This window comes from Achroia grisella, unplaced genomic scaffold (genome assembly GCF_030625045.1).
Source record: "Achroia grisella isolate CSIRO2021 unplaced genomic scaffold, CSIRO_AGI_Agris_v1 utg640, whole genome shotgun sequence".
NCBI classification, from domain to species: Eukaryota; Metazoa; Arthropoda; class Insecta; order Lepidoptera; family Pyralidae; genus Achroia; species Achroia grisella.
The window spans coordinates 4,986,508-5,010,730 of NW_026712977.1; the positions used below are offsets into that span (position 1 = coordinate 4,986,508).

At 31.5% G+C, this 24,223-nt stretch overlaps 1 protein-coding gene across 3 annotated transcripts; it reads left to right on the forward strand.

Moving 5' to 3' along the window:
• The first annotated feature begins 8 nt into the window (after positions 1 to 8).
• LOC131849335 (ubiquitin-protein ligase E3A-like) lies at positions 9 to 23,411 on the forward strand. Of its 3 annotated transcripts, XM_059199375.1 has the most exons (17): positions 9 to 91; positions 1,538 to 1,597; positions 2,464 to 2,620; positions 6,896 to 7,017; positions 7,218 to 7,345; positions 13,212 to 13,358; positions 13,965 to 14,083; positions 14,621 to 14,717; positions 14,983 to 15,143; positions 15,616 to 15,778; positions 16,156 to 16,419; positions 17,459 to 17,649; positions 18,489 to 18,664; positions 19,297 to 19,459; positions 19,851 to 20,018; positions 21,675 to 21,830; positions 22,413 to 23,411. In XM_059199375.1, exons 3-17 carry the CDS (start codon positions 2,495 to 2,497, stop codon positions 22,773 to 22,775), a joined length of 2,544 nt encoding a protein of 847 aa, XP_059055358.1. In that variant the 5' UTR covers positions 9 to 91; positions 1,538 to 1,597; positions 2,464 to 2,494; the 3' UTR covers positions 22,776 to 23,411. The 3 variants fall into 3 exon arrangements, with proteins under 3 accessions (XP_059055358.1, XP_059055360.1, XP_059055359.1); XM_059199377.1 differs by lacking the exons at positions 9 to 91; positions 1,538 to 1,597 and adding an exon at positions 1,780 to 1,869; XM_059199376.1 differs by lacking the exons at positions 9 to 91; positions 1,538 to 1,597 and adding an exon at positions 1,867 to 1,946.
• The last annotated feature ends 812 nt before the right edge of the window (positions 23,412 to 24,223 follow it).

Consider the following 24,223-nt stretch of genomic DNA (forward strand, 5'->3'; position numbering starts at 1 on the left):
AGGCAATAGACGTCCGCTATGCGGCGAGCGAAAACGACATTTGATTCACCAACTTGCATATAAAATCAAGTAATCGGTTCTAATGTACAATGTATGTAGCTACTAGTTGTCTTGTACGTATTTGTATGTATGTGTAGAGTAGAAAAGAAGTGCTTTGCTGTCTATTACAGTGTTGCCGTTATAGGAGACTTTTTTCTACTATTTCTACCAACCACTTTGTTTTATTAATTTGCTTGAAAGGCAATCTGTATGGATTAGTTGATTATTAGAAATTTGATCGCTTATAATTAAAAAATGTAACCTATTTGTATTTTGTAATCAATTTTAATAAAAGTACGCAAAAAATCTACAACGTAACATTGCTATATTTCTATTAATACCTACTTTTTTGCTTATTTATTTATATAAATGAAATTGCCATCCCCAGTAATCATGGATAGTATTTTTTCTATAATGGCAATATTGTTTTTGTTACTTTTTCTTCTTTTGGCTTGAGCTTTTAGTGTTGCCATTAGTCATTACCAAGTTTAGTATTAAAACAAGGAAATAAACACCTCTTTGCTGTGTATAGATAATGAATATCTTTTCTCTTGGCCTTCTTTTGCAGAATGGCAGAAAAATATTTATTTTTCGTTGTATTGATCCCCAAACTTAATGTTACGTAAAATGAGTTGTTATGATATAAGAACATATTACAATTTAACTGTGTTGGTCACAAGTTGCTCCACATGAAAAGAGGATTCAGTATAATAATACCACTCTGACTGAAATTATTTAGTAATATGCCAAGTCACCAGGACTTGGCATATTACTAAATAATCTTGTCTTGCACTGATGTTCTTGTGTCTTGTTTCCTATTAGCATTTTACGATATCCTTGATTAGATACACATGCGCCATCTGCCTTAAGAGTGTAAGGTACAGGGCCAGTAAAAAATCTGCTGTAAATCTATCGTGACATATTCAATAAGAACTAACGATAATTATTTTCAGAGTAGAATTCATGGAGGTAGATTCGACGAAATTTAAAATTAATGTAGTCCAAAGAAATGTGTTTCAGCATCTATAATAAAATCCAATTGCTTAAAGTAATTGTAGGTATCTACTTTATTAATTTCCAACTTAAAAATATGTATGGAAAAAAATAACTGTCTTTTATTATTAATTGCCTAAAAAGTAAATAATATATTTTTAATTGACAATATACAACAGAAAGTATTCAGAAAAGCAATCACGTAATTGTATGGTAGAATATGTAAATAGGAATATTAGAGTCAGTCTTAATTAATGTGTTTTCCTTTAAAATATAACATATATTTTAAAGAAAAATACATTGGTATATTCGTTGCATAAATTTATTTTCTCTGCAAATGCATTTTTACTACCACGCCTTAGTAGGTGCACATCGTTTCACATGCATATCGCATTGCATCTAGCTATCCACCTATGCACTCTCTGCTGAACTTGCTAAACTATAAGTATAAACTACAGTAAGTATAATTACAGAGTTTATCGCTACTGCGCAGTTCATTTTCCAGCGCCATCGAGCAGTAGGCGAGCTGATTTTTATTCCGCACCGGATCAGTTGTGTTGAGCAGGTAAGTTATCTATTTTAAACTGTTTAAATTGCAAAGATAAATTCCACATTTGCGATTTAACATTAATGTAGCTTAATTATATTTAATTACAATATCCTTTAAAGTCTTTTCTCTAAAGGCTCTAAACGCGCAGAATCGAATATCTGACGCCATTTTCGTTTTGGGCTCACACGAAATGGCGTTTTAAATTGATTTCCGTGGTGCAACGAGCTGGTCACGTTGTCGATTTAACCTATTTTTACGTGGTTTCTGAGATCAAGTCATCAGATTGGGTATTTGTTAAATTACAGTGTTCTATGTTTAATTTTTTTTTCATTTATTCGATATAATATATTTGTCTGCATATTCCGTAAGTTAACATATTTTTTAAAATCTTTTTTTATGGACAGTAATCCCTATCCCATATTATTATTAGTATCCCTAATCCCATATTATAGTAAGTTAATTAGGGCCCCGCCCATACTAAAAAAATCATGTCTATACTTTAGACCAGGGATTTCCACAATTTCTTTTGTTAAGTCTAAAAAAATCAGTTAAGACTTTTATTTGCTTTATAATTATAATTTAATAATTAATACGCTTGAACTTAATAAATAAACTTAATTATTATAGCTGATTCATTTAGTCAAGCCATTCTTTGTTGTTAACTCCATCCGGGTACTCTAACTAGGTACTATAGCTACCTAGTTATTGATTACGCACCCCCAGTTAGAAAGTACAAGTCTAGACCATCGCTGTCGGGAGTCTTTGTGTTAACATTTCTGTCGATAAAATAAGAGCGAAACGCTATCGCGCAGGTGTCATCGCATTCAACGCCGCCACTGAGCGGCATCAGTTCGCAAATTTATTACATATCTTAATTGCAGATAAAGAAGATACGTTAAAAACCCAAAAATTATGCAGAGGCAATTCCAAGGAATCGCTAAAACATTAATCGAGAGATATTTCTACCAGCTAACAGATGGGTGTGGAAAGGAAAATTGTTTAAATCAATATTGCAAGTCTAGCGATGCATTCTATCATGTACGTACTTACTTATTCATATTTTAACTTTTACCTTACGTTTTCAGAGAAAAATGGTAAATCGGAATACTTATACCGAACTTATACCATTTGTCCATCAGTTTTAACGTTATGTTTAAGTAAACGATGATATATTTATGATTATCCATACATTTTTGTATTATGTTCCTACCTACGTTAGCACAGTTGGGTGTGTCAACCTACCCGTTTATGTAACTTATCAAGTACCTAATGAAATTAAAACCTGCAAAGGTGTTTCATTGGCACACTTAGTAATTTGATCGTCGTTGAAACTTGAACAGATTACAGACAAGCTTTTTATCAGCAAATATATTTGAGACAGACGTGCTTATGAATAGGTACAAGTTTGTACTTAGAAGAAAAGTGTAGGTATTATAATACAAAGAAAAATAAAACTGTAATGTCTTTTAGCAACTACATTAATTATACTTCGATAATGAATATTCAAATTTTTTTTTAATAATTTAAATTTTTCATGTCTGCAAAATATAAGACCTAAATAGGATACCCTGTCGAAAGCTCACTTTGCCCTTTGCTTGGGGGACGGGGTTTAAAGCGAGCATGGCATAAGGGCTATATCCCGTTTTTATTATTATAATTTTAATGACTGTTAATTTTTGAAGTATATCGTGCTGAAAACAAATAAAGAAACATTATTATATTTTATTGCTAGGTCAAAAAATAACCGAATATTTAATATATACTGTTTTAAATTAGATGCGGTCATTATTAAACAGTATCTATAATTAGTAAAATTCACGGGATTATATCACGTTTTATTTTTATTGAGTGCCCGATATTTCGACAGTGTTTTAACCGCCATGATAACGGGCTTAAACGTGGTATGATCCCGTGATTTTTACAAATTTTGCGTACGAATATTTATTGTCCTAAGTATTTAAGTAACATTTGAATGCAATAAATACAGTTGTTTAGTGTTAAATGTTAATCAGACGATTAAAAAAAACATACTTTATAGTTCTAGTTAAATTAATTCTTTGCTAAAATACATTTATGGAGGTTCATTGTGAAGATAGATCATAGCTTTTTAAATACAGTCGGCTACTGTTTCGCCTTTTTTAGAGAATATACTCTCCAAGAACTCGTTATTTATATCAACATCAAAAGTGCATTATACGTATATAGTTTCCGTTTTATTTTTCATAATAATGCCAAAATACTTGTTTTGAACACGTTTTTCTTGTTTATGCAAAATTTGAACGTTAAAAGGGTAGGTACGGGCAATGATACAAAAGAGTGCATAAAATTTATAAGCGATGTATTTGAAACGGATGTTCGCTTTAGGCATGGCGTCCAGTTTAAACTCCCCTTCCCCTAAGTCTCACTATTGATTGCGTCTGCAGATATAGACACATAGATGACCTTATGTATATGAAAAGCGCATGTACTACTAAACTAGGTACTTATTGCACACTTCCCTTGACTTTACCGTACTAATGTTACAAACGCGATGGTTGGTGAGTATGGATGGATGAATGAATGAATGTTTATTACTCTTTCACGGAAAAACTACTTAACAGATTTTGATAAAACTACAGTAATATTGTTTATATATCAGAATAACATGTAGGCTATCTTTTAAAAATATATTATATAAATTGGGCGTAATATACTCATGAAAGTGAAGTAATTGTTATGCAGTTGCACGGGGCAACTAGTCGACGATATTTTTTTATATTATTCGTTTCGTACTAAGTTGCCACATGTTGTTTTTATAAATCGTCTTAATTATTTATTTTATCAAAATTTAAGTCGCGAATTAATTAGCTAATGATATAAACACCGAAAATAGGTGTAGTTACAACAGTTTTAATATTCACCTTGCATTTTTTTATTTTAAATATCTTTACAATTAAATATGATTGAAGTATCTGTTTGTAATTTAGCTTTACACTAAATGCATATTAAACTATATAGGGTACTTTTGTTTGACCGATTTTGACAGGACTTGGCTACATTTATTTTAGAAACTAACTCATTACTTAACGTATAATGCACGTGTGTCAAACACGTGCATGGTAATAGTTGTTCATGCACGGGATTTTTATTTAATGTTAAACATAGACACCTATATAAGTAATGTCAATGAATTGAACAATTAAATATAAAGAAATTCAGTGGAGTTTCTTACCAGTTCTTCTCAATTAAATTTGTACAACTTCAACTACTAAACTGGACGATAGGGAAAAAATAATAATACAAAAAACTTGACGTTCATATATAACTACATCGTCCTACATAAAATAAAGATTTTTGATTTCATTTGAGTTGATATTTAAACTAAAGAAAGGTAAAAAGTACGCGGATGAATTTGCGAGTAACAGCTAGTATAAATATAATGATTTATAATAGAACTAGCTGTACTCGCGACATCGTCTGCGTAAAACAGTGACCTTGACCAAATAATGAAAAACATATTTGATGACCTAAGCCAAATGAAAAAGTTTCATCGTTTCATCTTCAAAAATGACGACACTTCCATACATAACAGTAACTCAAAAAGCCAATGAAAAAAGTTTAATAGATCTGGCTTCAAAAATGACGATATTACCTAATATCTTTCATCCCCTAATTTATTTTAACCCCTTAAGGGCAATTTTTTACAAACTTTGAATGTCATATTCATTTATATTTAATCAATAGCCTCAAAAATAAGTTTCAAGCGTCTAACTTCAAAAATGACGAATTTACATAAAAATATTCATCCCCTATTTTATTTTACCCTCTTAAGGGTAACATTTTTATAAACTTTGATGACCTATTTATTTATATTTAATCAACAGCTTCAAAAATAAGTTTCAAGCTTCTAGCTTCAAAAATGACGAATATACATAAAAACTTTCATCCCCTATTTATTTATATTTAATCAACAGCCTCAGAAATAAGTGTCAAGCATCTAGCTTCAAAAATGTCGAATTTACATATAAACTTTCATCCCCTATTTTATTTTACCTCCTTAAGGGTAACATTTTTACAAAATTTGATGGCCTATTTATTTATATTCAATCAACAGCCTTAAAAATCCGTTTCTAGCTTCAAAAATGACTAATTTACAAAAAACTTTCATCCCCTATTTTATTTTACCCCCTAAGGGTAAGATTTTTACAAACTTAGTATGTCATATTTATTTATATTTCATAAATAGCCTCGAAAATAAGTGTCAATGTCAGTGTTCTATCTTCAATAATAACGAATTTACATAAAAAAAATATCCCCTAATTTATTTAACCCCCTTAAGGGTAACATTTTTAAAAACTTTGTATGTCATATTTATTTATATTTAATTAGCAGCCTCAAAAATAAGTTTCAAGCTTCTAGCTTCAAAAATGACGATTCTTCCATACAATCTTTCATCCCCAATTTCAACCCCTTACAACACTTTTTTTTTGCATTAAAAAGTAGCCTATGTCCTTTCTCAGGGTCTAGACTATCTGTGTACCAAATTTTATTGAAATCGGTTCAGTAGTTTTGGCGTGAAAGCGAGACAGACAGACAGGCAGGCAGAGTTTCTTTCGTATTTATAATATTAGTAAGGATAATGTCTCAGGATAATTCATACAGCGCTGTACAAGTAAACCTGAGCTTGTGTTATGGATACTAGCTAACTGTTATAAATACATATTTTTTTAAATACATTCATAACCAGAACAAATTTATATATAGTAATTCATGTAACTTTTTTTCGCTAACCCTTTTTCCCCTGAACTGCCTCACAACGTTATCTGTATAGGTACTTAAGGTTAACTACTGAGAATGCCATTACATCATTAAGTACAAATTTTATTGTGCATTAAAGCATAAATCAATAATACATATAAGACACCCAAACCTATACAAATAATCCTACTCGTGAATACAAATATTTGTGTCGTGTAAAATATTGTAAACGCGACCATCGGAAGTAAGACGGTTCGCTGTATACTAAAACGCAAGGCCACAATGTCTACTTAGAGGAGGAAGGAATTATTAGTAACGTTTACTAGCAATTACCACTATCATTACTACCAACGAGCCATGTCAGGTTAACCTCCACGCGATTCTCCCTGTAAACCATCGAGTAAATTGAAGTTTGCCAAGATGGGCTAACCGACCTGACATTTTATCATCTTCCAATAGTGACCCGACAGCGTAAACCGTTAGCGCAGATGGGTACAACATTCTATTATCATCCATAAAAAAGTCTACCTAGGTATATGGATATTACAAGTTTTAAGCTAGTATATCGGTTTTTAGAGCAAACCTTTTTCACCCGATGAAGCTGCAGGCGAAGCTTTAATGCTGTTTTATCGCAGAGCACGTATGTGTAACCTTCCGAGACGTTCCGCTAAAGCCCGCTCATCTCAGTCCGGCACCAGGTATCTGTTCTTAATTTTTTAATTATAACTTATAGTGTAAATTGTAATTAAGTGTCATTTGTAATTGTCATTTCATTGTTAGATAAAACCCATGAAATGGAAAAGGGAAATGACAACAACACCTAACGTGACCTTTTTTTAAATGTATAGTCTGAGAACATAATCATGAATTATGTTTTTCATATAATTTTATATTACAGAAATAAAGCTAAAAAGGGCGCCATTAAAAATGATGATGATAACGAAATGAACGATGACGAGGGTGATATGAAATCTCCTAAGCCTGGGTCTTCTCAGGAGGGAAGTGCCCATGAAGAAGGACAATATGGTAAGAACAAATTTAACTATATTTCTAAAGAATGTAATAATATTGCTGACATTAGTATAAGACAAAAAATACAGGAGTAAAACATCTCAATTGCAAAGAGTCATCAAAATTGGCCACGATGTGTCATTACATGCCATCTAGGGTTCGGTTGCTCAAGTAGTACCACTGATTAAATCGTATCCCATAATGTCTTGTTGGATACATATAAACCGCACCATCTAATTTTGACAACTTGATCAATCGAGCGAGGAAACATAAATATGTGGAAGCGGGCGGAGTTTCTAATGCAGAAATAATTATAAAGTAAGTTTTTTTCATAATTTCAATAATATACTCTAATAATGGTAAGAAAGTGGTCTCCAAATCTTTCTTTGTTAATATCTACTTATAATACATGTTTGAAAATCTTTTAGACAAGTGGTATTTTCAAGATTATGTGAGTGGATTTATTTTTATTTAGAAGACAAGAGAACTTAAATCGTACCTATGCCATTCCAAAGAAATACCAATTAGTTTAATATTTTAGTTATATTTTTATTATTATTATATCAATTTATAAGGGTAATTATACTTTAATATAACTTTGTATGTAATTTTGTAAGTATTTTAATTATTATGTATATAAGTAACATATAATTATTTACAGTTACAGTTGAGGACCTTGTTGGTGCAGCTATTTTACATATTGTTCCTATCTTCCCGGACGCAGACTTTATCCCCGTACTATAAAACTATCTATTATTTTCAATTACTACCTATTTTCCTAAGTACCAGATATTTAAATCTATTTTTCTCCAAACAAACTGGAAAATAATGCCGATATTTATTCTTTTTGTACTGTGTAAAGAGCAATAAAAGGCAGAGAGTTGATACAATATTAAAAATAAGTATTTAACTTTTTATAAAAAAAATACTATTTAATAACGGAATAAAAATGTTTAAACTTAATGTTAGACAGAATTAGTTGTATGCTTTAGTTGTTTATGAGATTTCTGGGTATTAAGTATATTTTTTGTATATGTAGTTTATTATTTTTCATAAAGTATATTTTCTAAGTAAAACTAAGGATATAGTTTAAAGTTTTAATAAGTATAAATTAGGCGACTAGGTCCCTTAGTCGTACCGAAGTTTTTTTTAATAATAATAGATCTTGAAATTCTGTGTATATTTAAAATAGATATTGAATGTATTTTTTAAATATATACAGAATTTTCTATTACTTTTAATTAACGGGTAACCAAATAAAGATAAGATGTAAAAGTAAATGCAGAAAATTTCGTTTTATTTCAATGGTAAATAATTAAACTAGCATTATTTCCTTACTAATTATCATTAATAATAACGCTATTATAAAATGTCTGTATGTATCCATATAATAGAAGTATTTATACTAGTATATTTATTTTAGCTTTTTATTTACTTAGAAGTGCAAACAATTTCATGATTCTCCTGATGGAAAGTCAATCAGCAATCGTCGCCTTGCCGAGATGGGAGAAATACTTGCTTGGCTTTAATAGAATTACATTTTACAAAACCCTATCTCATCTATATTTGGATAATTATGCAAAACACGGCAATGCCTATTTAATTATGAGACTAAAAGGAACTGGGCACATAATGTATAAAATTATTTCTTGCATAATTATACGAAACATTTATTGCCTATTATAATAAAACAATAAGTCATATTTATATTAAACTATTATTGTGTTAAAAATGTAACGTTTTCGTCGTTCATTGCTGCAAGTATTTCTTCTAAAATTAGTTCACAAAAATAGACTGCAGAACATTTGAAATCTGTGAAGATATTGTACCTGTCTACATGTTACGTTTATATCATACGATATGAGAATACTCCCATCATTCAACGGTCGCAAATATTACGGTAAGTCTAGATACTGTCTTGCAATCGCTTTTATGCTTTGAATTAACATAAAAGGGTATAATCTAATTTTTATTTAATTTAATTTTTTAATTCATTTTATACAAGTTGTGGTATGTTCGTTTCCATTTGTCATTCTACATAGCATCATTCACCTTATAGAGAAATGTCAAGTTCTTTACAGTCCGTCCTTGTTCTGTTAGAAGATAATTGCTGAAGCCTATAATCGACTTCAGCAAAGTTGGGGAGCAACTAGCACGACATTATTCTGACGAGATGTTTGGTGGTTGTTATTAGTATCTTGTCAAAGCTGGCGGAACCTACTTCATTCAGTCGCCCTTATTATCTCTATAGGTGATAATCTGATAACATCCTTTAGTAGACCTGATAAAGTACCTTGTACTTTGTGGCGACAGTTACTGTGACATAACTGGATTATCAACGAAGACTAATATGCAAGACACCAAGCTGGGATATATGTTAAAGTAGTGTGTTTCTGACAAGTGTCTCAGAAATACGCGTCTTCTTGCACTTTCATAATTCTCTTTAATTCTATCTTCTTCTCGGCAATTTATTTCAGTCATTTAACTCTACCAAGACAGATAGCTATTTCCGGAAAACTACGGTCGCCTTTCCTAAGAGCACAGTAAGTAGTTACATTGAAAACAAAGTCAGGCTGGCGTCTAAAAAGCATGGAGTACTTAATAGAGCAAAGCAATACTTCACTGAGGACTAGAGACTAGATTTCCCCTTTCTTTGTGTGTTCTAGCAAATTTACCACAGATCGTGCTCTCAGCAATTGATAGACATGATGCCACAGCTACGTTCTACCATTGCACTACAAACTTACTACACGAATTTCAAGAACACACTTGCAGATATTCTAAATGGTCAAGGTGAGGCTTTAGAAGATGGTATAAACTATCTACAGAAGTTTCTCTAGTAAAATACATGTTTTTTCAAGAAGGGTATATTAACATTTTTTAAGGATCTACGAAGCTTGATATTCCTGGTGTTTCAAGCGTTTAAGTTTCGGTAACCGTTTATCATGAGATGGGACGTATGCTTAAACGCGATTTATAAAAAAAAATAACATGATATGTTTTTGAAATTAAAAGCTGATTAGAACTAAGATTTTTATTTCGTCACCAGCAACATGACTTTTACATTTTATATTACTACTAATATTGTCATTGTTTTCAACGCAACGTTACCACAGTACTTTATTTCTCCGTTTTAGTCATTAAAACCGTGGAAAATAACATAATGTATTTGATTTATGGCAAAAACGTTATAATTATTTTAGTCCCTATAAAAAAAAGAAAATTACAAAAAATCGATCACATTAAGTATAAAACTCATTTAAAATACAAATCACAAGTATTATATTTTAGTTTTAAGTTAAGTTTTAGGTTAATAAATGTTAGTTAGGTTAAATAGATTACATTATAAGTTGTAAATAGTATGTAAAAATCTATAAATTCAGTGTAATACTTCACAGAATAAATAACTACATTTAGATTGTAATTAAATATGATTGACTATTAAAAAGCATAATACTAGTCAATCATAATTACTACTCTTATTACCTATGTCCAGACGGCCTCGGTGGCACACCTAATGGTCGCTGGTTCGATTCCTCGTACGGTGCAAACATTCGGTATTCACGAGTATGATTGTTTGTATTGGTCTGGGTGTTTCCTACGTATATTATGTATGTGTTTAAAAAAAATCGAACTATTTAGATATATCAGTTGTCTAGTACCCGTAACACAAGCTCTAGGTACCCTGGGACTGGATGGCGCTGTGTTAATTATCCAGGATTATTTATTTAGTCATTCTTTATTTAAATTTGACGCAGGTAGACTTTGTTTTAAGCGTACCTCTACCTAGGTAGCTTGCAATAAAATCATTATTATTTGTTTCGATTGAAGGGTGAACATAAGATAGTGAAATCAGAGTGTACAGAGTCATGATACCTTAATAGTAGTAGAATATCTGATCGGCACATGACGAAATGATGTCCATGGTTCATGTTAAGAAACGATCATCACCTAGGCCGTCAGCATATTTTCCATCCCTGTTACATAAAAAATGATAGAGGTGAAACTGATTATATTGAAGGTGGCGCTGATGATGACAGTGATGAGGGTTAATAACATCCCCCTCATAATCACTAACAGTCACTATCATCATCCTTTGCTAATTTCACCATGATCAACATCACCTTCGTAATAATAACATTTATTATCAGTTTATTTTTTGTATGTAACTGAAATGAATCAAGCAAGCTAGCGGTCTGTATTTAGTAATATCTAATATGTATAAATATGTCGCGCGTCGCAAAGACGGATTGTTAGACTGGTGGCCATATTTGTTATAAATGTAATACATACTCGTTTGCATGTTAGGTCGCCATCCACGGGGCCCCCGGAAACCATCCTTCTAAATTTGCTACAATGAGTAGTTACAAGTTAGCTGAACTAACTTCATGCTTAACCTGTCATCTGTGGAGGATGATGCTGATTGTTAGTAATGGGGATTCCATTAGTCAGGTTAATATATTTGTCTATCGCCTTTTTGTTTACGAATATTATAGAGCTATTTTCTCCACAAAGTAGTAACCAACGGTTTTGAGCCAGTTCTTTATAGTTTAGTATTCTAGAGAAACAGCAATTTCGAAGTGTGTCTTCTAAGTGGGCGTCCGTAATACTCGAACGTATTTGTTTTTTAAAAAAATCATTAATTACTAATACGTTTAACATTATTGACGGTCCGAGGTACTACTTTTCGCGGTCCGCACTATACTGTACTAGCAACCTTCCCAGTCTTCACGCGGGCCCAATATTTGTTTAACTTTTAAACTGTTTGACATATTAATTTGTTAGTCTTATGTATTCTAATTATGGAGCAATGCGACACCTAAGGAGCCTAGGAAACTCCCTAACAGCTGTAAAAAGTAAACTTTATCTCCATGCAATATCAATTGAGCTATTCGTTTTTGTGAGATTTTATAAACTGCGTTGACATGTCAGTGAGTAAGGTACTTATTTTATTAAAACTAAGATATCTCGGATCTCCTAAAATGTTCGTTGAAATAAAATGATGTAAAGAACAGTTTTGTTCAAAATTAATTACTTCTAATAAATAACGTATATTTATTCGGATAATGATTAACATCAGAAGAAATTTGATCACCACAAAAAAGGTTATAGTGAGTTAACCTTAAAAGGCAGAAATATGTTGTCATGGACCTTTTTTTGGAATTTTTAAAGGAGAACAATCCCGTTATATATATTTATATATATATATATATTATATTCCGTCATACATAACTTTAAAAGTTTAGTAAGTGCACGCAGCGGAAGCACTCAAAATTATTCATTTTTTGCCACATTTTTCATTGCTGTTCCGCTTCTATTGGTCGTAGTGTGCTTTAGCGTAGCTTATTTTAACAATTAAAGATTTTTTAAATTCAGATAAGTAGATTACCCTGAACGAATAAAGATACAAACCTTACCTCTATATATTATTAGTGTAGATATTTTAAAGCCATAAGTATTTTTAATACTACTCAATTAGAAAATCACTCAGGGTCATGTATTTAAAATACAAATTACTAATTACACTTTTAGTAATCGAAATTCTAATACCAAATACGTGTTTGTTTTTCAATTACGTATTTGTAATCCGAGTAATTCAAATACTACCTAGCTCTGATACCTTGGTACCGTGGAATGAGCTCCACGGACATACTTATCGGTAAACACATGGAGTACGTGTTACCCCTCATGCATTACCATTGATAAGGCGTCATGTCTCCATACCATGAAACCATACCATTTCATAGTCATATCTCCTCAAATCGTAACGTAGTTTATTACAAAGCTAGCATTTTGGTGGCAGCAATAGCTCAGACAGAAAACCCACGCAGATTACTATGTACAATTTTTAACTATAAAACATCATGCTTCATGATTTTAGCTCTGGAAGAAAAATGCGATTCTAAGTCTCTTGGGAATATACTGCCTGAGGAGGAATTTTGCAAATTGAGTGTTGAGGCCATTCGATCAATCATACCGGAGACTCTAGCGAATGCTATAAGCGAAATGATCAGAAAGTCTTCTTTGGGTATGTATTTTCAGGAAACAAGCTTGTATTGGTAATGTGAATATTAGGGGTACACAACAATATTAAAATATATGTAATATATAATTAAATATTATATCCTCTTAAACTCCATTAATGTAACGATTTTTTTATCTGAATATGCATTTTTATTACCAAAAATCTAATAAACTCACTTAGCAAATAAATACACACACAATTTCAAATCAGATAAGAAAGACGATGCTACGAATGAGACAGTAGAATTAAACGAGTTAAAAAATGTAATAAATAGAAAATTTTGTCTGAGAATAGCTAAATCATTTATTAATTCGAGTTTACACCTAATATCATGAGATCAATTCTGGCTCACACCAAAAATGTGTTTGTGTGGTAAGTTCCATTAAATGACTCACCTGGTAAGGAAATCCGATATTAAAACCAAAAATGAATCCGAATGTATGGTACAAACATGGTATGTCTCCCTATAACGTAGGGTTGTAATAAAATGTGAAATATCGGCATTACGATATTGGAAATTAACAATGCCTTTGAACACTCATATGGAATAACAGTCGTGATGGTATACGAAATTTTGCTATATATGTACAACAGTTTTTTCCCTTTTAGAAAAAGAAACTGAGATGTCGTGTTTTGACGCTGATCCAGCTAATACCGAAGATGAAGAAGAACCACTGCACATCTTCGATCCACTATCTCATCGTAAAGTCTATGAATACTACAGCAGGGTATGTTTATTAATATAAGAGAACTTTACACTAACTTTTTTTAAGTATTACACGTCAATTTTTAATATGTGTACTACAATATTCGTAGAAAGTTTTATTTATGTTGTAATTACTGCAGTTTATTTAATTATTTCAGATTCAGAGAGTCTAAACATAATAACCTTATATTGTTTTTGTGATTGTAATGTTGCTTTAGGTCTATAATACCAGGACATGTTCTGTATTCGAGTACTATCGAAAGAAAGTTGGTTTGTGTTGGGTTCAAATTCGGTTTACGAGCTACTCAGATAGCTGAACAAATACAAACTTTATAACTATTTATATTTATTATACAACAGGAGCAGGAAGTGATACAGTTTATCACTTAACATCAGGTGTGACTGTGCTCAAATTTCATAATAAAAAAAGAATACAATACAGACACGACACCAACTAACTAAATTTAGAAATAAGCTTGTTTAAGGTTTAACTTTTAATCTAAGGTTTAAAACTATAAATACTGAGTCGCTAGTAAATTGTATTATTGTATTCATACAGGTAAACAACAAGAATAAAAGATACAACTACTTTTACTTCTGTGCGGGCATGGGCCTCGAAGCACTATGCTATGCGGTTGAAAATATCTCTGTAAAAGGTGATATATTTTTCCTTTTAAATAGTATAAATATCAACTTATGAACCTTTCAAACATATGAAGGTATGTTAACAAGCTGTTTACATAAGGTATATCAAGAGCAGTGTCCCGATGCAAAAGTAACCTTCTAACATTTTTTTAAAGAATCACTTTCAATCTTTATTGAAACAGAACCTTATTAGGTAAATCAATTGTAATATGTAAGTGATCGCAGAGTTGAGAAATACTTGGCTTATAGAAATTTAATAATTTTTGGTCTTTATAGCAAAGGCAAGTCTGGTGCGTATGTGGGCGCAGGAGAAGAAGTATATACCACAAATATTAGCGGCATTACAAGAAGTAATATCTCTGAGGTCCAGGGAAGAGAAATATCGTGACACTATTGAAAACGATGACTTCCTTATTGCAGCAATGGAATTTGTGAGGGTAAGGTTGCTTCCAAAAATACTTTTACAGGTAGTACTTATGAAACATTTTATCATTTAAGAGGTCCTCTCTCTGTCCACGCTATAATAACATAACGTTGTTATAGTAAATATAAAGGTATTTTATTCGTTATTATCGTTATTCTAACAATTCATTACGATTCGTTATCTAGCATGTACATTCAATAAAATTTATATGCTATCTTCGATCCAGTTATGTGTAATTCTAAAACAAACTTGTTTAAAGAAAATCCGACTAGTGTAAAAAGTTGGTATTAGTTGCCTTGTCCTATGTATAAAATTTCATAGCGATTAATTAGTTATTATAGAAACATTTCACAGTATTTTTATTTGAGAGTCTAAGAACTTCAAAATTTATTTATTCTATAGGCATGGTAAATTATTTTAATTTAAACCTTCTTCATAAGTAGCACGTAAGTCCAGTCCATATCTATAATTAAATATATTTACAGATTTTGTACTTTGCGAGTATACTAGCTGGTGATGTAGGAATTCCGAAACCAAAAGAAGCTGCCGTGACATTGACCAATTCTGTGTCACCAAGTAATTATATTGACTATGTATTAATAATGAAGATTGAGGCTTCGGAGGAGCAGGACAAAGTCAATGATTTGGGTAACTTCTTTTATTACACAACTCACTTAAAATAAGTGTAGGAGTACGAGTCTGGCAACATCCACGATTAGCATATCCATTTCGCTTGTTCTTGTTTTCGAGAAAAGTCGGTCCCTGTCTGTAATAAAAAAAGTCGCTGATGTGTTGCAATTCTGAGTAACTTATCAACTGATAAGACCAAAAAGCAGTGGTACATATGTTTCATAACATGATTTAAATAGATTTTTGTAAATTTCATTTTGACGACACTGCTCGTACTATGCTATAGGTAGAAAGCTGGTATTACGTATAATTAATTATAAAGAAAGCGGCTAGTAATACAATATGATAATTATTTTTATTAGATATTATTATTGTATTAAGTATTTTTCTCACAGCTGTTGAATTAGGCATAGATGTGCTGGACATTGATGAGCCCTACATAGCTTTTGAGGAATTCTACAACGCGGATTTGAATAGATTAATTAGGGATAAACAAGATTCTGATTCGGATGATGATGAGGATGAGGACGAGGATGATGATGAGGATAATCAGGATGATGAAGATGATGACGGAGAGGAGGAGGATGACGATGAAAATCAGAATAATGAAGACGAAGTAGATGGTTTTAATGAGAATAATAGATTTAAAGTGACTTCTGGTAAGGAACTAAATTCTTATTACTTTTATATGGTTTCCATTAATATTTATTATATTTTATTTATATATATAAAATATCTTTATTTCAGTAGGTCTATTACAGATACTTGTGATAAGTGAAGTCTACCGTCAGTTCAGAGTGAAATAAAAGATCGTAAGGAGAACTGACAAGAAATTTAGCTCTTATTATTTTCAAATGAGCTTGTACATGATTACAAAAATACAGATTTATATTTAAATTAAATAAAGGAGAATACAGTGACCTAGCGGTCATTTTTCTCTCTTTATTTTTTTTTGACAAAACTCAAATAGTATATGCCACCCGCATATGATACTACATTTTTGTCAAAAAGAAATAATTTAATCAGCAGCCGTAACCCGAATAAACCAGTCCTCACAAGCACAACCCGTTCACGAGTATGACGGATGAGCCAGCTGATGGCTTATACTCAACTATATTAGAGGGAACACAATGACCAAGCCCGTCACGCCGCCGCAAGTTTGAACTGTATAGCGAGCATGGATTGTTTTAATTTACTCTACCAAGTCATTTACAGTATTTGGAGAATAGCAATAGCATTGTATCAGTCACAGTAATTATCCATTACAGTATTTAATTTATTAAAAATGTCATGATAGATTTAAACATATGTATATAACTAAGTTAATATAAATTGCATACCTCAAAACAAAATTATAATTAGGTCTACGCATCGTAATGATTCATGTAATAGTTTATTCCATAATAAACTTTGGCGTTGTTTAAGTGCATATTTATGTGTCTTAAATATCCCTTTACATAAATGCTATTATTTATTATAAAAACGTTCTCATCACAAATATGTATCTTTAAATATTACATGGTCGCTTACGTTATTTTACTTCTTGGTACCTATAAAGTTTAAGATTTATTTCCAAATTGGACTCACATTTGGAAATACATTCTAGTGCCCTACCAGATTAAGACATTTCTTTACAAAGTGTCTGTTTTGTTAAAATGTAATATAAGTTTACTTAATAAATAAATGGCCTGTAAACAGATAAGAATTCCCCGTTCCTTAAATACCCATTTATGCTGACACCGGCTACCAAGTCGTTGAGGGTGAAAGCCGAGCCCAATTTCCGTATGAACACGGAGGAGATTGCGGCTAAGATCCGCGGGCAGAAGCCGAAATTTTATTTGAAGCTGAAGGTGCGCAGTGAGCATATCGTCGAAGACGCTATTAAGCAGGTCAGTGTTTCTATACTTGTTTAATATTTATTCTTATTACATTATTATTGATGCACCTTTAGATACAGATTTCTTGCAAACAGAAGAGGAAATATTGTCTGATATGAGATATATACTGTGTTTCATATTTCCGAGGACTTAGGCGGTGTAGCTATTTGAAACAATATTTCTCCTCATGATCGTAGCTTCGAACCCTTTATATAACTAACTATATAGTAAAAACTAACTATTCGTATTGATATTGATCGTCTAGTCAGCATTTTAAAATCTATTTGTCAATCTGTCTGTGTGTTAACTCATTAGAAATTAATGAACGTTTTGCTTTATTTGACTATAAAACGAATTTATTTAGGTTTTGATCTGTTATCTGTATATATATATATGTATAATCCACACATCGATGTATCGTATCTTTGATATATTAGATATTAAATTTGTGGCATTAAAACCATAAAATTTTACATCAATCAATTATAATATGCAAAGATTCATTCAAAATTTAGAATAGAAGCTGAATAAAAGCTCATTGGCGTGTCCATGCGAAAACTGAAGCTAACATATTGATAAATATTGCCATTATCAAATAACAGATGAGAGAATATCTCTTAGGACTTATTACCTACTATTAGTAACAATTATACATATATTATATATAACAATATGAATTACGTATTTTATTCAAATTAAGTATTTTGTAACAAAAAATGAGAAACTATTTTGTATTATGCATAAATATAATATTGTACAATAAGAAAACAAAAAGTATTAGTATTTTCTATTTAAATATGTTTTATGAACTATTTCGTACATTTCTGAGTATACCTATTGGAATTTTGTAGCTCGAGAAAGTGATAGAAAACCGTCCCTTTGATCTGAAGAAAAAGTTAGCAGTGTTCATTGACGGTGAGGGAAGTAGCAGGAGCAAAATTCAGGAATTCTTTCAAACTATTATCGACCACATATTCAATCCTGCAAATGGAAACTTTATTCACTTCTCGGACACAAATACTGTGTGGTAAGTGTTTATATTAAATTGATAAGTAAATATTTGACTCGACTTAGACAGTTGAGTCAAATATTTACAAATAAATTATAAAGGCCTTTCTTTATTAGGCCGTCGAGTATGTATTATAAGTCTACGGATTGTAGAATTTTATTAATATTGGAAGTATTTAAAATGTGGTTTTGAAGAAGGACGGAAAGAATAGTAATAAAATAAGAAATGACTGCAAAGCTAAAGAAACGAAACGGATAATAATTAACATTGAAAATAGATGGTGGATGCAATTGATACGACACGATGAACTAATGACATCGAATATAGAAGGACCAAGACAGTTACATCAAGCAGATCAAGAGTAAAGTTTGAGCCGTGCCGTATCAACAATTAAAGAGATTGATTGATAATTGTGGAAAATGGTAAAAGCTTCACAGACATGAGGACAGCTTTTAAATTATTAATGAATATTTGTTTTAATTTAAATATAATAAATTTATCTTATAAGGTTACATTGATTTATATATCGACTATTTTTTATTATAATTATTAGATCTTTTGAGGACTAAGTTTGAGGTCTAAGTTATGACGCCTTAAGAATTGTAATATGCTATAAATACATCAATTGAAACATTGTTATACTATTTCAGGTTTAACTCAAACTCCCAGATGGCTGAATACAGACTGATTGGCATCTTGATGGGTCTGGCTATGTACAATAAGGTACTTGTTTCGATAAACTTTCCGGATGTCTTTTTTAAAAAGCTAATGGGCAGGAAGGGACAGTACAAAGATTTAGAAGATTGGAATCCAGTAAGTATATTGCAAAACTCAATTCTACGTATTTAATCGTTTGAGATGATACGATAGATCATAAATACTTTAATAAATTGTATATAACTTATATGTAGGTAGGTATATGTAAATTTATGCAATGTTTTGTTCATTGTTCATATCCTTTCAATGTTAGTGCAATAAAGTGCTCTAAATAAATTAAAACTGCTTTCTAATGGTTTCTAATCATAAAAACGACAAATCCCCTTCTGGATTCCTCTTTAGGCAGAACTTTCTACTGAAAGTTCATTATCTCCGAAGTTATATTAGGGATAGAGGTTCAACGTTGAGGTAACAATTGCCGATACAAGCTTTGTATTACACTGAAATGTGTGTTTGTGCGAGAAAATATACATTACTGTTGTTTTAGACCTTGTACCGCGGCCTCCAAAATATGTTGGAGTACACTGGCGATGATTTGCAAAATGTGTACTTCCAAACCTTCCGCATATGCTATCAAGATGCCCAACGTAATAATATATTATATGATCTGAAAGAAAATGGTGACAGCATTTTTGTGACACAAGCAAACAAAAAGGTACGTAAATTGTTCACGTACCTTGACTGACCACACTCGACACTTATTGAAACAAAACGTTATATCTACGATATAAGAAAATATTGGTTTAATTCAGCTAAAATGCTAATACGATAAAGATACATTGAATGTTTGAAACGTTACAATCATATGTCAACTAAAGACCAAATAAGCACTAATAAAGACTTTTGTAACTTAAAAGTTGACACTCAAACAGTTGATGAGAAGCAATTACACATTACTACAACTACCCAATTGCAGTAATTTATAATTGGCTACTTGACAATTTTCTGAAATATATTCTATAATTTTTGTAGATTTATTTAAAACCCCCTACAATTATCTAATTTTCAAAATAAGCTTTATTTCATAGAGAAAAATAATTTTGTTTCTCTTGGTTTGAAATTCGCGCTAAAACACTATGTCACGTGACATTTCCGAGTTATAACGTCATATTTCAATAAACGAAACAAGGCTAATACGGCGCTCTAACTATTATGAGTGGTATGTATACAGATATTATTGGAATTGTGAAAGTGGTAAGCTACAAAACGTATGCCGTGCTTATGTGTCGAAGTACGACAATTAAATATCGCAACAAATTGTTGCAATATCCCAACAAATTGCAAAAGCAATGGTTACAATTGACACGCTGAGACTCACAGCTTACGTCTGATATGTCTGCGATATTCCTATGTGAATTTTTAATACTTACATCAAAGTAAGTATTAAAAAATCAATATGTTTGATTTTCCAAAAATAAATGAAACCGAACCTAACTTCTTAAACTATAGAATAAACAAACCTATTTTCTACCTAATGACACTTTGTTTTTCTTTATAACTACCTAATGATATGGAAAATTACATCCAATATAGTATAATTGGTTCTATTGGTAAAATAAACATTAAACAATAAACTCGGCAGAACAAAAATCATAAACGAATCTATTCTGGGAAGATTTGCATTATCCGTTTTAATATAGCCTAACTCCATTCCGTGAAACTTTAGACAACTCAAATTGAAATATTTGAGTGAATTTTCTCAACGAACTATAAAACAAATGACATGAGATTACTTAACGTTTTGTTTATTGAATTAAGACGTCATACGATGATCAATCATGGCCGCTCCATGTCAACCACAGATAAAAAAACTCAGATATATTTTCCAAAAATAAAATATTAATAAGGTTTTTTAATGTAAAAAACATATTGTATGATTACGGTTTACTAAAAACTAGTTTTCATATTTTATTTCTACAACTGTCAAATAGCCAATTGCCAGCGATTGTACACTATGATACTACCCCATACACGCAATACAAGAAATCCTAAATTGCTAATCATCATCCATGCAATCAAGGAATGGCTAAATATTTTACATAACTTCTCTTGCATCTATTATTACATTTATATCCCAGTAATGTAACATCAGTGAGTAACTGAATAACTTAATATGTACCTATATAGTTGTTGTACTCTAATTACTAAACCTATACAACATCCCAATAAATAAATCCTCTAAAACTATTAAAGAATAGTTCCCAGAAAATACTTACAATATTTTTACAGTGAATAAAAATCAGAGCAGCATAGGAAAACAGACGATACGCTTGTACATATATAAAATACACACTGTGTTATTTATTTGTAGGAGTTTGTGGACTTGTATGCCGACTTTCTGTTGAACGTGTCAGTCCAGAAACAATTCCAAGCCCTCCACGGCGGATTTGTTGTGGCAACGCATAAAAGTTCGTTGTGGAAAATGTTCAGACCTAAGGAACTGGAGATTTTTATGTGTGGATTCAAGGTCTGTATTACTCATAGTATAAAATGGTATTTCAGTATAGCAAAATAACTGTATTGGTGTTTGGGATATCCATTATAACTTACTACCTACGCTAGTCAGGCTTTCTAATTACAGGTTTTTTATGTGCTCACTAAAATGTCCAGTCATGTGACAGCCGTGGTAAGTCATGTCCTTGGGTGGTAATCCTTTTGAAAATTATTCTTACTATTTAAGTAATAATACCTACTAGCTGTTTTACAACTGTGGTTGCTATTTTGTAGTTAAATACAGACAGACAATTTTATCTTCACATTCAATCGTAAAATGGTGATAGACTAAATTTCGAGATATTTTGAATAATGAATACGGGTAAAATATAGACTATTGGAAATCACTGCTCTTAGAACAACGTAATGTATGAACATTACGTTGTTCTAAGAGAACTGATACTATATGAATAGTAGTTCGAGAAAAGAATATATTTTGAACGTTTAATTATATCGGTAGCTACGAATATAATGGGGTTCTATCAAAAAGTTATAAACAAAATTTATTTGAAATACTTTTATGTGCTCTAAGTAAATGTAACTCGTGTACTTGCAGTTGATCGACTTTACCGTACTGCAGAGGGGTACTTCATACGATGGCGGGTATTCGGCCGACTCGCCATTGATCAGAGACTTCTGGAGCTTGGCCCACGATATGGATTATGACCTGAAGAGAAAGCTTCTGCATTTCATGACCGGCTATTACCGTATTCCCTGCCATGAGTTCAGCAATTTCAACTTGACCATATTGCAGACCGGGGACGACCTCACTCGTCTGCCCACCTCCTTTGTTTGCTTCAACCTGCTGTTGCTTCCAAAGTATGAGACTGTGGAGATACTCAGGGAGATGGTAATAAATGCTATTACCTCTTGCCCACCTGGCATGAAGTTGCCACGTGAACGTCCATCAGATAATTAAAAAACTGATGCACATGCATTCTTATTCAATCATATTACATATTTAATCGCACTTTTCTTGATATAGTACACAGGAATGTATGTTTGGATGGATGAATTAATGTCTAGATGGATGTTTGTTCATCTTTCACGCATTATTACTGAATGAATTTTTATTAAACTTTACAACAAAATAGATCTGTATAACATTGACCATTATTTGAAAGATTTAAAATTATTATATTAGAAATATGCGTAAAATGTTAAATTCTTCAATCTAAGATCTGTTTTTATCCTTTAGTAATTTGGACTAATAGGTATTGTAATGAGAAAGTTATGAAAATGAGAACAAAGGAGTTAAAACAGGAGATGCAAAATAACATGGTTGTGTTCTGCCGCGCGCAATATGAACAACAAGATTCATTAATTCATTACAGTTCATTCTTACATTCTTATAGATATACGTACGCAGACGAGCTGAGGCCGCTGCTTAGTGGTAGTTACTTATTCGATATTATCTGATTCATGATATTATATGAAATCATGATTATTGACTAGATGTTGTGAGTTTAAGGATAACTTTGTCCTAATCCATTTACCTAATTACTGGGTATTTTCTTCATATTAGATTTAGGCAACTCTGTATTCGAATTAATAAACATACTCATTATTCATTTGTTTTATTTAGAAATGGTGTTCTTCGATTCCTTGTTAAATTCAAACAAACCTGGCCAATTAAATCCTATAGTTACAATTAGTCTCAAGATGAAACTATTTAATTACAATAGTTTTATCGAAAAAATAACTCCATATCATATTTTATATCTATTAATTAATTTGCCTGCAACAATATATTACATATACCTACCATTAAAGTATACACGGATGATATCGTCTTTAAAAGTTAAAATGTAGATTTTATTTGTAAGGCTAGGCTAAAACCCAAAAAGAATTGCTTTAGTTCTTGATTGTGAATGCCTTAAAATTGATTTACTATAATCAGAGGGAAATACAACCATAATGGTCAGATACCCTGTGTTCTTAAGATTGTGTTCCATTTTTAGGGTTCTGAATAAAAATGGTAAAACGGAACCTTACATTTAGATGATTTAAACCACTCACGGCACCAGGGATAGGTATGTTAGAGTTGAATAAAGCACAATGATTCCCAATGAGAGTATGTGCAATGCTATTGTACTCATAAATTTTGTACTGAATGAGTGTTTACTAGTATCTACATATTCTTGTGTAAACTACACAAACAATAAACACATTATTATAATCAGTCAAACTCAACTCAACTGATTTTCAAGGGAAACCCTGTACAATACACCCATACCTCATGTAGTTGGAATAACAAACGAATGTCACATATATATGAAGTGCTACGCACATCAGCACATGATTATGTGATGTCACTGATACCACACATACGTTGCCATTCCGGAGGACTAAAATATCATGCCCTTT